The sequence below is a fragment of the Hyaena hyaena genome, unplaced genomic scaffold, assembly GCF_003009895.1.
Source record: "Hyaena hyaena isolate Hyena2069 unplaced genomic scaffold, ASM300989v1 scaffold_383, whole genome shotgun sequence".
NCBI classification, from domain to species: domain Eukaryota; kingdom Metazoa; phylum Chordata; class Mammalia; order Carnivora; family Hyaenidae; genus Hyaena; species Hyaena hyaena.
Genome location: NW_024081014.1, coordinates 941,365 through 958,967, shown reverse-complemented (window position 1 = coordinate 958,967; position 17,603 = coordinate 941,365). Strand labels below are relative to the sequence as shown.

The window sequence follows — 17,603 nt, the reverse complement described above, 5'->3', positions numbered from 1 at the left end:
ACCGTGTTAGGCTCTGCTCTGACAGTGCAGAGCCTGCTTGGTATTCTCTCTCCCCCTCTCTCTCTGCCTCTTCCCTGCTTGTGCTCATCTGTCTCTCTCTCCCTCTCTCTCAAAATAAACAAACATGAAAAACAAAGCTTTAAAAAAAAAAAAACCTAAAAAATAAAAAACAAAACCAAAACACCTCTGGGTTAACCTGGATTGAAATCCCAGATCCATCAACTATATACCAGCTATATGGCCTTGAGTGAATTACTTCCTCTACTATAGTTTCCTCAACTATAAAATGGGGACGATAATCATGTCTACTTTATAGAGAAATCATAAGAATTAAAGGAGACTAATTTACATACAGCATTTAGAATAAGGACCCATAATAACAGAATAACAAATATTAAATATTACCATTATCTATTACTTCTGTTAAAAGTTTTAGGGGCACCTGGGTGGCTCAGTTGGTTAAGCATCCGACTCTTGATATCAGCTTGTGGCCTTGAGATTGAGGTCCATGTCAGACTCTGCGCTGAGTGTGGAGCCTGTTTGGGATTCTCTCTCTCTCCCTCTCCCTATGTCCCTTCCCTGCTTGCACGTGTGCTCTCTCTCAAAATAAATAAATATACTTTAAAAAAAATAAAAGCTAAGTCATGAAAGTATATCTTCAGAATAAACAGGAACAATGACCTCAGATCAATCTTCCCAAATAAGAATACTTGGTTCAATTTACTATCTTAAGAATTTTGCCATTATGCATACAGAAATGCTGATGGATAGGAGCACATGTACCCCAATGTTCACAGCAGCACTCTCAACAATAGCTAAAACATGGAAAGAGCCTAAGTGTCCATGAATGGACGCATGGATCAAGAAGATGTGGTTTATCTATACCATGGAATACTACATGGCAATGAGAAACAATGAAATCTGGCCATGTGTAGCAACATGGATGGACCTTGAGGGTGTTATGCTGAGCGAAATAAGTCAGGCAGAGAAGGACAAATATCATATGTTTGTACGTATAGGAGGATTAGGAGGAATTTAACTGAGAACCATGGGGGAGAAGAAGGGGGGAAATGGTGGGGGAAAGGGAGAGAGGCAAACCATGACAGACTCTTGAATGCTGAGAACAAACTGAGGACTGATGGATGTGAGGGGAAGGGGGGAGATGGGCATGGAGGAGGGCACTTGTGGGGATGAGCACTGGGTGTTATGTGGAAACTAATTTGACAATAAACTATTTGTAAAAAATAAAAAAAAATTTTTGCCATTATGCAACAATCATCACTGATTTTTTTACTCACCTTTAGATAGCATAGTTTTCAATATTCTACCTATTTAAGCACATTACCTGATATTGGCGAGTTGGCTAGTTCCCACAGTTATTACTGCAGGTACTGATTCAGCTATAATAAAGATAGTGACATTCTCTGACTGTGATTATGCTTCTAGTGGAATGGTGATTAGCTATGAATAACCCACAATTCTAACTGGATATTATAGTACCCAATGTGTCCTTGAGCTAATTGTATAGTTTCAGAAACACTTACAGGTTTAGACACATTCTGAACAATAACAGAGTTATGTGAAGATTTAGATTCAGGATGAAATCTAGGCAAGGCAGCCACTGGAGATGATGCTGGATCTTTGTAGTGTTGACTTGTAGGCTTGAGTGCATCAGTGACACCTGCATTTTAAAATTACACAATATATTGAATATTTTCCCATATAACCAATTTTGTCAAAATATTTCATTTAAAAATTAAAATAGTACAATAATACTATACCTTGAGTAAGTGTCTCATTCTTTATTCCCTTTGAAGATGAGCTGGGGTTACCTCTGTTCAAAATATCTACAAGTAGAATTAAATATATATTAAGATAATAGAAAAATCTTTCCCAATATATCCATATACAACTAATAATTTAAGTATATACACCTAAAAGCCTGGAAGTTTCATTATGGGCAAACTGACTAGATTATCTGTACTGCTGCTCTTGAGTTCTGAAGGGGACACTACTGAAGACCGCAGACTAAACTTAACCTAGAGTTTGTACCAGGGTATCTCAAATCTACTACTATATCAAAAGTCAATCTGAGCCTGACATGACCCTCTGAATCAGTTTAAGATTGTTCACTCCTGTACTGATGCAAACCCATAACTTCTAGGTTATTCAGGAATGAAATACATATTTGGAAGAGCAGACATTTGCCTAAAATTGCTAATCAGGAAAAGGTATAAAGCATTTTCAAATCACATAAAACCTCAAAAAATTTTCTTTTTCCCCTCCTACTAGAAAAGAGCTAGATTTTATAGAATAATTCTATAAAGTAAAGGGTCACACAAAAGTAGGGCTGTTTTAGGAAAATGGAAATTCAGTTCCCTAAGACTAGGTACCACAAACGCCTTCTGGGAGAAAAATCTGCTCAAACAACTTGATACTGTTTTCCTTCAGAAATTAAGGTAGGTATTTACTCAAGCCATTAAAGAGTCATTCCTACAGTAGTTTTTGGTGACTGTAGTCTATCAAACACAACTTTTTACCACCAACCTCAACTTTATGATGGTTCTATATCAATATTTAGCCCATGGTCCATATGCCAAAAATATTTTCTGGCTCAAGAATAAAACATCAATAAAATCACTTAAATTCTAAGTTCATTTAGAAAAGAAATTTCACTGAGGTCAACTGCCTTTTTGATAGAATTACTCAAAACTAATACACATTATTCTAGTTGGATATTGTCAACAGTTACCTACAGTTGATATAAATCTGACTTGAACTACCATGATTTCAATAAGATGATCTGAATAATAATTTTGAAATACTGTAATAGTTCAGGATAAAAATAGTCACAGCAACCGGAAAACAATAATTATAATATTCTGTTCCACTGTCAGCAACCAACATGCTAACATACTTATTTAAGTTTATGATAGAAGTGGCATTCCACTTAGCACTTCTCAATTTGCCACAGGAAATTGAGAATTGAATTAAATTAAATTATCCTATCTCTGACGAAACTGAATAGTTCTATACCAAGTTTAGAGTCAAGAAAAGGAAGAACTGGGCTTTCAAAAAAATTAAAAGCTCATCTCTTAACCACAAAACTATGTACTGCCATTGTAAGTAAGAAAATACTGGTATGCTAGCTACATTCTTTGCGAAATTCTCCTGGCTTAAAAAAAGTAAATATAAAGGAAAAGAATCTATTTCCTCTTTCTCCCTTGAAATTCAGTATGTTGCTCCTCTCACTTTACGCATTTTTGGTTGGACATTTTAACAAATGTCATCAACAACCTCACTATAACATTATTATAGCATCAAGTCTACTCTAACTGAAATCTAATAATCCAAAAAATTCCTGGACATGTTCCGCTAGAAAGCCATGAGGATTAAGTATGCAAACTGCCTGCATTGTTCAAGTACAGTGGCTGAAGACCAGCTCCTACTTCCTTCATGAGTATAATCAGGAGTTGCTGGAAGATGGATGTGGCCAAAAACTATAGCCCATGTTGCTACAGAAATGAGGGACTGGATAATCATGCAGTGCCTGTTCATTTTGTAGCTGTGAATCAAGATGACACTGAGATAAGGCAGTTGCTTGTATGTGAGAAACAACATCAGAGACTAACACAAACTTATTTAGTATTCTGATATTTTATTTAGTTATTAAATGTTTTATTTATTTATTGAGAGAGAAACAGACAGACAGACAGCAAGAGCAGGGGAGGGGCAGACAGAGACACAGAATCTGAAGCAGGTTCCAGGCTGTGAGCTGTCAGCACAAAGCCCATAGCAGGGCTCGAACTCACGAGCTGTGAGATCATGACCTGAGCCGAAGTCAGATGCTTAACTGACCGAGCCACCCAGGCGCCCCTATTTTTTAATGTTTTACTTATTGTTGAGAGAGAAAGCGCATGAGCAGAGAAGGGGCAGAGAGGGGGATAGAGGCCCAAGAGGGCTCTGTGCTGACAGCAGAGTTCAATGTGAGGCTCAAACTCATGAACCATGAGATCATGACCTGAGCTGAAGTTGGATCCTTAACCGACTGAGCCACCCACGCACCCCAGTATTCTTAAATTTCAACAAAACATTCCAAACACTTTCTTTTCCAGGTGTATTTGGGCTTAAGGGAAAAAACAAACAGGTGAATAAACTACTTAGCTCCACTAAAACCTACAATTTCCAATTTCAGAAGACCTAAAATGCTGTTAGGTAATCTTAACCTTTAGTTAACTTTGTTAACATTTCCTTTTTCTCAAATGATATTTTAACCTCTTACCTCTTTACTCAAGTCCCCACACACATCCTCCCTCTGATTCTTACTGACCTGTGTGCTCCGACTCCTTACAGAATAACAAGGACAGATAAGATAACCCACAGGTTTTTCTACTAGAAATAGCATCCTCTATAAAACTTTCCTTCACTGAAATAAATGCTTACTTGAAATGGCTGGTTTTGAACTTGATATCTCTCCAACAAAGATCAGCTCATCATCATCTTCATCCAGAATTTCTTCTACTTTCTTCTGCCATGGTTCCAGCTCTTCTTCTTCACATTCCATAAAGAGTTCTGCCATTTTTGAATTATCTAAATGTCAAAAGGAGAGAAACATATCTTATTTATTAAGTAACTTTTTGCAATGCATAGTATGATATTTAATATATACTTTAGTAATCCTAATATTAATTACTGAATTGGTATTTACAGTCAACATATGGTAGCAAAAGTTAGAAACTCAGCTCAATCTCTAAGACCTAAAGTAGTAAAATTAAGCTAGCTGGTTAACTAACAGATAACATGAGTCCTTAGTAGTGGTCAATAAATTTTAAGAATAATCAAATATAAGGGGAGCCTGGATGGCTCAGTGGGTTAAGTGCTGGGCTTTGGCTCAGGTTTGTGAGTTCAAGCCCCGTATCAGGCACTGTGCTGACAGCAGAGCATGCTTTGGATCCTCTGTCTCCCTCTCTCTCTAAAAAATAAATAAATATTTAAAAAAGAATAATCAAGAAAAACTTGAAACATAAAAAAAAAAAATCAAATCCAGGGAAGAATATCCAATGAAAGAGATGGTCTCTTCAATAAGTGGTGTTGAGAAAACCGGACAGCAATACGCAAAGGAATGAAACTGGCCCACTTTTTTACAGCACACACAAAAATAAATTCAAAATGGATTAAAGGCCTAAATGTAAGACAGGAAGCCATCAAAATCCTAGAGGAGAACACAGGCAGTAACTTCTTTGACGTTAGCTGTAGCAACTTCTTACTAGATTATGTGTCTTGAGGCAAGGAACACAAAAGCAAAAATAAACTATTGGGACTTCATCAAAATAAAAGCTTCTGCAGTGTGAAGGAAACAAAACTAAAAGGCAGCCTATGGAATGAGAGAAGAAGTTTGCAAATGACATACCTAATAAAGGGTTAGTACCCAAAATCTATAAAGAACTTATCAAAACTCAACACCCAAAGAACAAATAATACAACTAAAATATGGGCAGAAGACATGAATAGACATTTTTCCAAAGAGTATCTATAGATGGCTAACAGACACATGAAAAAGTGCTCAACATCACTCATCATCAGGGAAATACAAATGAAAACTACAATGAGATATCATACTTGTCAGAATGGCTAAAATCAACAACACAAGAAACAACAGGTGTTGATGAAGATATGGAGAAAGGGGAACCCTCATGCACTGCTGGTGGGAATGCAAACTGGTGCAGCCCCTCTGGAAAACAGTGTGGAGGTTCCTCAGAAAGTTAAAAATAGAACTACCCAATAAGCCAGCAATTGTATTCCTAGGTATTTATCCACAGAATACAAAAATACTAATTCAAAGGGATACATACACCCCTATATTTATAACAGCACTATCTACAATAACCAAATTATGTGAAACAGCCCACATGTCCATCGAGTGATGAACAGATAAAGAAGAGGTGGTATATATAGCTACAAAGGAATATTGCTCAGCTATAAAAAGAATGAAATCTTGCCATTTGCAATGGCATGGATGGAGCTAGAAAGTATTATGCTAAACAAAATAAGTCAGAGAAAGACAAATGGCATAGGATTTCACTTAGATGTGGAATTTCAGAAACAAAAACAAACATAGGGGAAAAATGAGAGAGAGGCAAACCAAGAAACAGATTCTCTACTATAGAAAACTGATAGTTACCATAGGGGAAGCAGGTGGGGATATAGGTGAAATAGGTGATGAGAATTAAGGAGAGCACTTGTAATGAGCACTAGGTGTTGTTTGCAAGTGTTGAATCACTAAGTTGTACACCTGAAACTAATATTGCACTGTATGTTAACTAATTTCAATTTAAATAAAAACTTAAATAATCAAATTCAGTAAAAATGAGTTTCAGTTTTATTAACAAAATATTATACCTATTAACTAACTATACCTGAAAAAACCCATAAACTTTTATATTAACAAAAAGGAGATAAACTAACAATAAGAAGCAATAGGTTGGATTTTCATAAGAAAACCTGAACCAGGTTCAGAAACACTAGGCACACAGCAAAGCAGGGATGAGGTACTACAATCAAAATAGGGGACATAAGTGAGGCTTATTCCATCCCAGGAAAGATTAGACATTTCTCACCTGGAGAAACTAAGCAAAGAACATACTGTGATTACCACCAGCCTACAAGTGTTGACCAAGCACTCAGAGTTCCAAGGAAACATTTTAGGGCCTCATTCACCAAGAGCACCAGAAATAGGACTAAACCTCCAACTTGAAAGACCTAAACAATAAAACAATTTAAAAGATCTTTTTTTTTAATGTTTGTTTTTGAGAGAGCGAGAGAGCAGGACAGAGGGTCTAAAGCAAGCTTCACTGCAGAGAGCACAATGTGGGGCTTGAACTCATGAATCGTGAGATCATGACATTAGCTGAAGTCAGACGCTTAACCTACTGAGCCACCCAGGTGCCCCCCAGATTAAAAGATCTTTAAAAACAACAGGGATAGTACAGAATGCAAAAGAAAGTTATTAGAGGGAATGTAATTAGCATTTTTAGAGAAACAAGACACGAATGTTCTAAAAAGTAACATTCAGAAAAACAAAAAGATTTAAAAAACAGTGAAAATTCGGTAGAAGCCCCCAAACCCAAATACCAAAGTTGAATAAATGTCCCATAAGTGGACCCAAAAGACAAAAAATATATACACACTAATAAATTTCACCTAATAAAAGTTTCCAAAAAATTAATAGAGAAAAAGGAGAGGAGATGTAATCAAAGGAAAAATACAAAAGAAACTTCTAGTTCTAAAGGACATAAATGTCCAGATTGAAAGGAAAAAATCTACATTATAGGAATATATGAAGAGATTTGAATATTTATACACAGAAACTATCCTAAAATCAGAAAGTTAGAATGCTTTCAAGAGTATTAGTAAAAATAATTTTCAATTTAGAATTCTGTCCCCTGACAAGATTTTCATCAAGCATGAGGTACATATTCTATCATCAAAATAAAAGATCACTAAGATCACAGAAAATTACCCCCCATTCACCCTTCCTTTCTTAGAAAGAATCCACTAAAATATGGGACGTAGGAAGGAGGAAGATACAGAATGCAGAAATCATAGCATTCAGCACAACATCAAGACAAAGGAAAGTCCCATGATGATAGCTGTTCAATAGGTCTAGATAACAACCAGCCAGAATAGACCAAGAGAACATTACTCCCAGGAGTAATGTCTCCAGGAGACCACACGTGCGCGCGCGCGCTCACACACACACACACACACACACACACACACACTTAAAAAGTAAAGTGTTAGATTACCGGATGAGTTTTAGCATATAGAAAACTGAATTACGAGGCTACAGAAGGGTGTGAGAAGACTTTGCTGTAGACTTTAACAAAATTTAGCAAATTTAGTCAACTATAATACACAAAATAACATTTAGCAAATTTTTAAAAATGAAATATTTAAATTTCTGAGTATAAAAAAGGGGAATGTATGCATGGCATATTAATACCATAGTACTATGTTCATCAGTGAACAATATTATGGTCATCATAATAAAAATATTTAATGATTTAACTAAAAACTGAGAGTTATAGAACTGTAGTGAAAGATGCTTGGAGATAGGGCTAAGTGTAAGAAAACTAAAATCCTTATGTTAGATAAAAAAAATTATCAGATAATGGCAAAAAATTGACGATTGAAGAGATAACAGTATGCATGTGCTAAAAATGTACAAATATGGAAACAATTATGAGGAAAAAAAGCTAACCTATTGAAATTGAATGCCTGAAAAAATAGGGACTACATAAGCTCAGACACACACACCTGTCCCTCTTACCCTTCAAAAACTGTGGTTATGCAATTTATAACTTTCAGATTGTTTTTTAAACCTATGCATGTATTGTTATGGTTTTTAAAAAGTACTGTGGGAGCACCTAATTTAATATAATAGCAAGGGGGATGGATACAAGTGGTACTAGATAAGTGGAGTGAGATATGGATGGGGGGACAACTAAAAAGTAACAAAACAAAATAATAACTCCAGGATCTGGCTTAGATGATGATTATCCATTTTTTAAGACAATATCTTAATCTTTTATTTATTTACTTCTAATGTCTTTATTTTAGCTTGAGAGACAAAGACAGAGAGTGAGTGGGAGAGGGGCAGAGAGAGAGGGAGACACAGAATCTGAAGCAGGCTCCAGGCTCTAAGCTGTCAGCACAGAGCTCGACACGGGGCTCAAACCCATGGACTGTGAGATCATGACCTGAGCTAAAACCAAGAGTTAGACACTTAACCACCTTAGCCACCCAAGAACCCCACTTAATGTGTATTTCTTAACTGTACGCATGTAACTCCAAAATAAAATACAAAGAGGGGCTTCTGGGTGGCTTAATCGGTTAAGCGTCCGACTTTCGCTTAGGTCATGATCTCGCGGTTCGTGGTTTCGAGCCCTGTGTCGGGCTCTGTCCTGACTGCCAGCTCAGAGCCTGGAGCCTATTTCAGAGTCTGTGTCTCCCTCTCTCTCTGACCCTCCCCTGCTCACGCTGTCTCTCTCTCTCTCTCCTAGAAATAAATAAAAATATTAAGAAAAACAAAACAAAATAAGATCCAAAGTGAGAGTGAAAAACATATTTTCTTCTTCTTTTGTATCTCCTCCTATACATAGTAGTCTCCTGAATAAGCATCGGCACTTAACATGATAATCAATGAGCTAAGAAACTAGGCACAGGTAATTCCAAGTTTAAAAAAATGAGGGACACTCATGTATGCAGATAATTAAAAAATCATTTTTATCTATGTTGATACCATAGTCTTGATACCATGTCTAACACATATATCTTCCTCATTCTTTTTAACAGGGTACTACCACTGTCAATACATTCAAGATATACTGTGGAGTAAAAAAGTAAAAAAAAATTATTATTATTTTAATTTTAGAGAAAGAGAGAGACAGACAGTGAGTGAGTGCAAGTGGAGGAGAGGGGCAGAGGGAGAGAGAATCTTAAGTAGGATCAATGCTCAGCATGGACCCTGACATGGGGCTTGATCCCACAACCTTGGGATCATGACCTGAGCTGAAATCAAGAGTCAGACACTCAACCAACAGAGCCACCCAGGTGCCACAAGTAAAAAATTTTCAAAGCCACAAAAGAGCATAAATAGTATGATCTTATTTAGAAATAATTTATTTTTTGTCTATACATAGAAAAAATTGTGATTATGTATATCAAACAAATATTAGTAATTATTTCCGGTCTCTTCTTTCCTGACATTCCTATTGTATATTGTTCTTTTTCACTATGTGCAAGTATTACTTAATCAATTTAAGTGTTTTGGTATTTTTAAAAAATGTGCCTACCTCTGCTTTTCTCACCTTTTCCTATGAAGCAAAGTTATCAGTACAAAAGCCATGCACGCTAGTATCACTTGCAGCAACAATACTTACTTTTTGATGGAAAAGGGTTGTCGTCATCCATCAAGTTGCAGAGTCACCTAAGACACCAACACATGACATCAATCAATTTTATGAATTACTTTAACACCAAATATTGAAGCATGAGACTTGGGATTCAGAAATCTTTGGGTCTAATTTTGATCTCCAGCAAACTTACCATATGACTCCAGACAAGATAGCAAGTTAGGTCTTAGTTTTATGCCCTATAAAAATAAAGATAACTACTATTAGTGTGGATCTGCTAAATGTACATTTAATCTTGTTCTCCTACAAAACTTACCTTTTGAGTTTGTTATGTTTGATATACACATGCTACTCACTTTCCATAATTGGTTCATTCCTGAATGAATATTAATTTAATAAATAAAATGCTGAAAGTTTTAAGCACTTATTGCTTTAAAAAAAACCTGATGATTGTTAAGTTGCAAATAAATTTTGAAGTATTAGGATGAACAGAGTTGAGTCTTCACATGTGTCCTGATTTTCAGACTGGCAAAAGCAAGCTTTCCTGCTTTTTCCAATTCAATATTATTTACACTGAATTAGACCAAAGGAAAACACCTACTTTCACTCCAAAAGTTGTTACTGGTATAAATGTTTGAATTACTATCACAAAGATCAAGTGAATTCTGAACTTAAGTTTACCTAGTTGAAGTTTGACTACTGAAATCTCTTTAACTCAATTACTTGAATAGTTACAATTTCTCCCTAGACTAAAATTAAGGTAATGCATATGTCAAGTAGATAAATACATGTCAATTCTTGCTCAGCATTAAAAACCTACTGCTACCAGAAATACAGTTTTTTTTGAGTCACAACTACATAGCCTATGAAGACTCATTTATAACACTTTTATTAAATGCTCACATAAACCGTCTATTCGCACAAATAGCCTAAAATTAGTACTAAATGTACAAGTAGTTTATATAAACAAGTCATATCTACTCCCTATAACTACAGAGATGAATTTTGAGGCCCATAACAACCTCCATGGAGCTTCAATTGGTACATTCCTAAATACTCAAAAAAGTAAAAAATCCTCAGATTCCATTAGAACCATAGCTTCATCTATGAATAAAGAAGTTGTGTTATTCAGTAAGATAATCATGCCCTCCAAAACTATCACCACAAAAAAATTCTCATCACTTCAGAGTTTTGGTGGAAAGGCAAGGAATTCTATGGGAGGTTAAATAATCTGTCAGAGAAATGAAAAACCCAGCCAAAACATGTAATGAGGATCTTAGAGCTCCCATAATAGCAACTCCAGAGGGTCTCTAGGTTCTGCAACTCAGAACTGGCACCAAAACAGGCAGAACAGAAAAGAACTCTCCACTTCAGCTACTGACTCAGAGTTACTATGCCCAGAATACACTGGTCCTATGGGGCAAAAATGAATTCCAAGTAACTAAAGAAAGATCTCCTGGAATATGATCCAGTTTTTGGAGACTGCCTGTATAAATAATTACTATTTAGATATTTTACGGTTTCAACTTCTATACATTTAAGACTTAGCTTTTAAGAATTCAATTCTATGATATTTTCAAAATACATTAATAAATTAATAGGTAAAATGGTAAATTGTATGCTATGTGCATTTCACGCCTACTAGGATGGCTGTAATAAAAAAGACAGATAATAACAAGTGCTGGCAAGGATATGGAGAAATTGGAACCTTCATACACTGCTGGTAGGAATATGAAATGGTGCAGACACTATGGAAAATACTTGGCAGTCACTCACAAAGTTAAAAATAGTTAACCATATGACACAGCAATTCCACTCCAAGTGAGAGAGAATTGAAAGCATATGCCCACACAAAAACTTGTACATGGGAATGTGTGTGGCAGCATTATTTATAAGAGCCAAAATTGGAAACACTCATAGGCCCAACCAATAAATAAACAAAATGATATACCTATGCAATAGGATAATATTCAGTCATAAAAGAAATTAAATACTGATACATACTATAATATGGATGAACCTTGGGAACATATTAAGTGAAAGAAGACAGCAATATGACCATGTGTTAATGACTTCATTATATGAAATATCCAGAAATGGCAAATTCATAAGGAGAGAAAGTACAGAAGTGGTTGCTTAGGGCTGGAAGGTTTGGAGGGAAATGGGGAGTACTCCTATTGGATATGGGTTTTCTTTTGGGGTGATGAAAATATTCTAAATTAACTGTGGTGATGGTTACATGACACTGTAAGTATACTAAAACCATTGAATTATATACTTCAAATGGGTGAAGTATATGTTATATGAATTTTATTTCAATAAAGCTGTTAAGAAAATAAGAAGCTGGAAGGATATAAGCCTGGGAGTGATGGAGTCACTATGTGGAGAAAGAATGTCTAAGAAAGAAACCAAGGAAGAAAATAGCAAAGCTTTAAGATTCTGGGAGTAGAGGGGCACCTGGGTGGCTCAGTCAGTTAAGTGTCTGACTTTGGCTCAGGTCATGATCTCACAGTTCGTGGGTTCGAGCCCCACATCGGGCTCTGTGCTGACAACCAGCTCAGAGGCTGGAGCCAGTTTCAGATTCCGTATCTCCCCCTCTCTCTGACCCTCCCCTGCTCACATTGTCTCTCTCTCTCTCTCTCAGAAAAAAAAACATTAAAAAAAAAAGATTCTGGGAGCAGAGAAAGAGGATAGGGTAGGGAAATATTCAAGTTCTGATGACACCATTTAAACACCTGAAGCTAGCCATGCTTGAAGTAAATTAACTATTAAGCCTTTTCAGTTAAAAAAGGGAATACTTGTTCACTTACGGTTTAATATACTTTGAGGTAGGTTTCTGGTACCTGTAATAAAGAGTTATAATACACTTACCAATGGCTTATTACCACAATATTTTTCAAACTAATAGACCTCTGGGGACAATAGATACATTGCAAATGGTGCATGAAAGCTCTAAGACAATATATTGTTCTGGGGTTCAGTCGGTTAGGTATCCAACTTTGACTCAAGTCATGATCTCATGGTTCGTGAGTTCGAGCCCTGTGTTGGGCTCTGTGCTGACAGCTCGGAGCCAGGAACCTGCTTCAGATTCTGTCTCTCCCTTTCTCTCTGCCTCTCCCTCCCCCACTCGTGCTTCTCTCTCTCTCTCTCTCAAAAATAAGTAAACATTTAAAAAAATAAAATAAAAAATATATTGTTCTGCTATCTAAAAACTTTCAAATATACAATACAGTCTTATTAACTGTAGTCGCCATGCTATACATTACATCCCAAGACTTTTGGCCATCTTCACCCAATTTGCCCATCCCACACTCCCAACCAACTTGTTCTCTGTAAGTTCCTTTGTTTTAAGATCCCATATATAAGTGAGATCATACAGTATTTGTCTTTCTCTGATTTATTTCACTTAGCATGAAGCCCTCAAGTCCATCCATATCACAAACAGTAGGATTTCCTTCCTTTTTAATAGTCCATTTTATATTTATACACCACATTTTCTTTATCCACTCATTCAATGAAAGACACTTTGGTTGTTTCTATGTCTTGGCTATTGTAAATAAAGCTGCAGTGAACATGGGGATGCAAATATCATTTTGAGTTACTGTTTTCATTTCCTTCAGATAAACACCCAGAAGTGGAATTGTTGGAGCATACCAGTACTCATGTTTTTGTCTTTCTTTACTACAGCATGTTCATCAAGCACTACTACTTTTAATGCTGCTGGCTAATAACAAATTCAAGAACATAGGAAGAAAATATCTAAATGAATTTGCACCAAATGAATGGCGAATGACAGTATAGTTAGCTATAGAAATGATGGTATTGAAAAGATTCAAATAGAAAAATCTTGCTGTTGCTTAAGATAGGTATGAAAAATTCAATAAGTAGACAATGACTTTGTTTCATCAAAATTTATTATCCATTCAATGCATTAAAGTTGACTCAGATAGCATTGATTTTGTAGTTTTGTAGGATTATTTTGTTTTATGATCCTGTAAGAGCTCTAGAAACATTTTAAACATTTTTAGTAGGAAGATATCTGTGAAAATGTTTTCTTATAATAGAAATTAATTGGTACGGTACTCACATGCAAGAAACACTGGATTATGCCTTGTTTCCTTACACAATTTCATCGGCACCTAAACAATTCAAACTCTCAAACCAGGTTTGGGGAACAAATCATGTACAATTTAGAAGGAAAACATAGGCTCATCTTTTTTTTATTTAAGAAATTTTTATATTATGGGAATAATTTTTTTTGAAAGTCTGAACCCATTTAGTCCAGGCACATTTTGAGAATATATTTCTTTAATAACTTTACTATTTTCCCCCTAATTTTATTTAGGTTTTCAAGTTTTGTATCTGTTGATTTTCATATTTCAGATATTTGTAGGAAACTGCTGGTTGACACTAAGATTAAAGTTCATTAACATAATACTTTGCAAAGATTGCTTATATTTTAAAAGTTTCTTTTAACATAAAACTAACATAGTTTTTGGGATGGGACACAATAATGAAATTTACTTTCTGCAAAGTAATTTGTATATCATACCTAGAGAAAATATTTTACCTAAAAGAATGTGTTTTTATTATAATGCAGATGTAAAAGGCACAACCTGGAAAAAGACTCAAATAATTGGCTTTCAAAGCCAAATTATATATTTTATGTAAGCTTCATAAGATATTCTATAATCACTAATTACTAAAGTAACCTCAGGAAGTATGCATATTAATTAATGTACATTTTATAGGAGTAAAACTTATCCACTAGGGAAAATATAAAGAAAAAAAGTAGAGTACAATGATGAAACAACTCGACATAGGGGTTGAATAACTGGAAATTTTGAATCCACCACTTTCTGATTGCCAAACCTATAGGATTTTTAACCAACCTCTCTGAGCTTAGTTATTCTACCTATGAAATAAAAACAGTAATACCTTTCTTGCAGCACTATAGGGAAGATTAAATAAAGCATGTGAAAAATTATTGTACGGTACTACTACAAGTTGATCTCTGTACTGAAAGTCATACTTCAAGTTAATGAATATAAGCACTAAAAAGAAAACATATAAAAACAAATTGATCCATTTTATCCAGATGATACACAGTGATGACTATTTTTCTGGACATATTGAGGGTTAATAAACCACTCCCTAAACGAAAACTGCTTTGCAGAGAATGAATCAAAAACACATTTTTGATACAAATGACTGAGTAAACTACGTCTCCCTGAGTCATTATTTAAAACCTTACTGAAAGCCAAACATTTTTAAGTCCCTCTCTGAAGCAGGAGGACAGAAAAAAATATTCAGAGCTATATTAATTAATGAATACATCATAAATATTTCTGTTCTTTGAAAAGTTATTTGTGGAATAACAAAATGTTTTCAATATAAGTTCCCTATATCCAGTCACTAAAACTATGGATTATTATTTATAACAATTGTTTTTCATTTGAGTAATTTTCCTGTCCAATTAGTATGACAAAAATTTTTTGGTATGGTTCTAAACGCCCTCTTGAATAAAGAAAACAAATTGGAGAGAAGCAGGGGTCCAGAATTATATACTCTTTCTGCTTACTCTACTTTTCTATTTAAAAAGCTGGTGCTGGGTAGTAAAACACTGGGCTAAAGAAATCAGATTGGACTGGAAAATTTAAGTGAGGAAAACGGGTTGAACATGGAAGTTGAAATTTGGAGCCCTTCAACATCAGAACTTTTTCTGCTGGAAAAATGGGCTATTGAAAAATGGGCTGTTCTTCAACTTTTCAACATGACTGGAAATAATGATATTATTTAATACTACAAAATTGAAACGATATGAAGTCTTAAAATGAAAATGCAAAGGAAAGGGGAATTGAAAAATATCTCCTATATTTTTTCAAGTGAGTGTCCTTGCTTATTCTCCTTGACCACCTCATTCCCATGAAAAGTGGTGCATGTTATAGTGAATTGAGCACTGGAGGAGTCAGAAGACCTAGGTTCTATCACTTCCTATCCAAAGTGACCTCAGGGAAAGTCTCTCCTTGAGGCTATTTTCTCACTTTCTAAACAGTTCTACCACCACTCCACAGCTCACCTTAAAAGGACTGTCAATGAAATACACAAATGCAAGATGCAAGGATGGAACTTGTACCGAAGTTAAAGCACCAAAGGCACACAGCCCTAACTTAATTTTATAAGCAAACCAGTTCCCTCAACAGCTCAGTAAAGTTTCTCCTTAAGGAGACAGCTTGAGTTTTTACGCTAACCTCCAAAACAGGACATCTCACAAATGCTAAGAGAAGACTTTTGCAGTTTGAAACTATATTTCTTGGTTTAAAATTTGTGTTTAATGGCACTAAAAGATACTTAAATTCACAGTTCAAATCTGAAAACAATAAAAGCAAATTTTAAGTTCACAGATTTTTTTTAAACTCAAAAATCTTTGCAAACAAAGAGAATCCCTTGGATGAAGACCCCCCGTGCTTGCAGAAGCTGGTTCACTTGACATTTTCTTCTCTGATTTATCCTTTTAAAAAGCATTAAAACTTAAGAGAAGTTAAGAGGTACTCCGGAGAAGGCTAAGTCCCCAAATTGAAACATTTGTTTCCATGTCTGCAAAGGTACAAGCTGTACTGGTAAAAACTAGGTATGTAACTCCACGTTTTTCCGTAGGGCTCTTCTAAACAATAACTGAACGGCGCACGATTTCTATGACGAGGACCTTTGCAAGAACAAGGGTATCAGCACTGAATGAACAGTAACCTGGATGAGGGGAACAAGGACTGAAAGGAGGGGCCCGAGGGGCCCTGAAGCCAGAAAGTTCGGTACCTTCTGTGGTCTCTTATGACGGAAGAGACTTGAGGGTGGGTGGGTCTCCCCAAACATTAGTATCAAATATACAAAAGACCAAAGGGAGTTGCCGCCAGAAAAAAAAAAAAGGCGAAAACCAGGCTGAGCGCTGACAGACGCACAGGCCCTGGGCTGTGAGGAGGCAGTGGCGGCGGCCCGGCCGGCCGGCCATGGCGTGAGCGGGCCTCTGAACCGGGCCGCCGAGCAGCCAGCTACCGTTCCGTGATCCCTCCCGCGCCGGGGCTGGCGGCAAGATGGTGGCCCACCCGCCACCGCGCCGCCAAATTCGTCCCCTCCCCCGCTCCCTGGGCGATCCCAGCAACACACGCCGGCAACCGGACCCTCAACCTGTTCTCGTCGGAGCCGGGCCGCTGCCGCCACCCTCGGAGCAATGCGGCCACCTTCAGAGAAATGCGGCCACAGCCGTGTAGCGAGCCGCTGCCTAAGCAGGCGGAGGCGGGGGACACTTACCGCGAGCAGCGCAGGTCGCCCAGACTGGGACTCGAAGGAGGAGGAGAAACAGGAGGAGGAAAGGGAGGAGCGCGAAAACACTAGGCGGCCGCCGCCGCCGAAACAGCGGCAGCCGCGGCGACTCCCAGCACGGAATGAGCGGCTCAGACCACGGCAGAAATTTATAACTACGCGCATTGCCTCATGGGTAGACGCAAACTTCTCCCCGCCCATGCACATCCGGGTTTCTTTCCTAACCTATTGGGGAGGGCGTAGCGGACATGTGCCTCGAAGTGGATACATTCTCGAAGGCAGAGGGACAGGGTGAGGGTCCCACGCTGATGCCAACCTCCTCAGGGAATCCACTCTTCATCCTAAGCTGCATTCTTGAAATTTGTGCTGCAC

General features: G+C 36.8%; 1 protein-coding gene across 2 annotated transcripts in view; it reads right to left on the bottom strand.

The window, feature by feature from the left end:
* ZNF280C (zinc finger protein 280C) overlaps positions 1 to 17,332 on the bottom strand; it is a 57,734-nt gene extending 40,402 nt beyond the window's left edge. For both annotated transcript variants that reach the window (XM_039250811.1, XM_039250812.1), the window contains exons 1-6: positions 17,220 to 17,332; positions 10,108 to 10,153; positions 9,942 to 9,988; positions 4,444 to 4,590; positions 1,782 to 1,847; positions 1,545 to 1,681 (exon numbers count right to left, since the gene is read on the bottom strand). In XM_039250811.1, coding sequence (XP_039106742.1) covers positions 1,545 to 1,681; positions 1,782 to 1,847; positions 4,444 to 4,590; positions 9,942 to 9,972 — 381 coding nt within the window. In that variant the 5' untranslated portion in view covers positions 9,973 to 9,988; positions 10,108 to 10,153; positions 17,220 to 17,332. The remainder of the gene's footprint in view (positions 1 to 1,544; positions 1,682 to 1,781; positions 1,848 to 4,443; positions 4,591 to 9,941; positions 9,989 to 10,107; positions 10,154 to 17,219) is intronic.
* Positions 17,333 to 17,603: the final 271 nt, after the last annotated feature.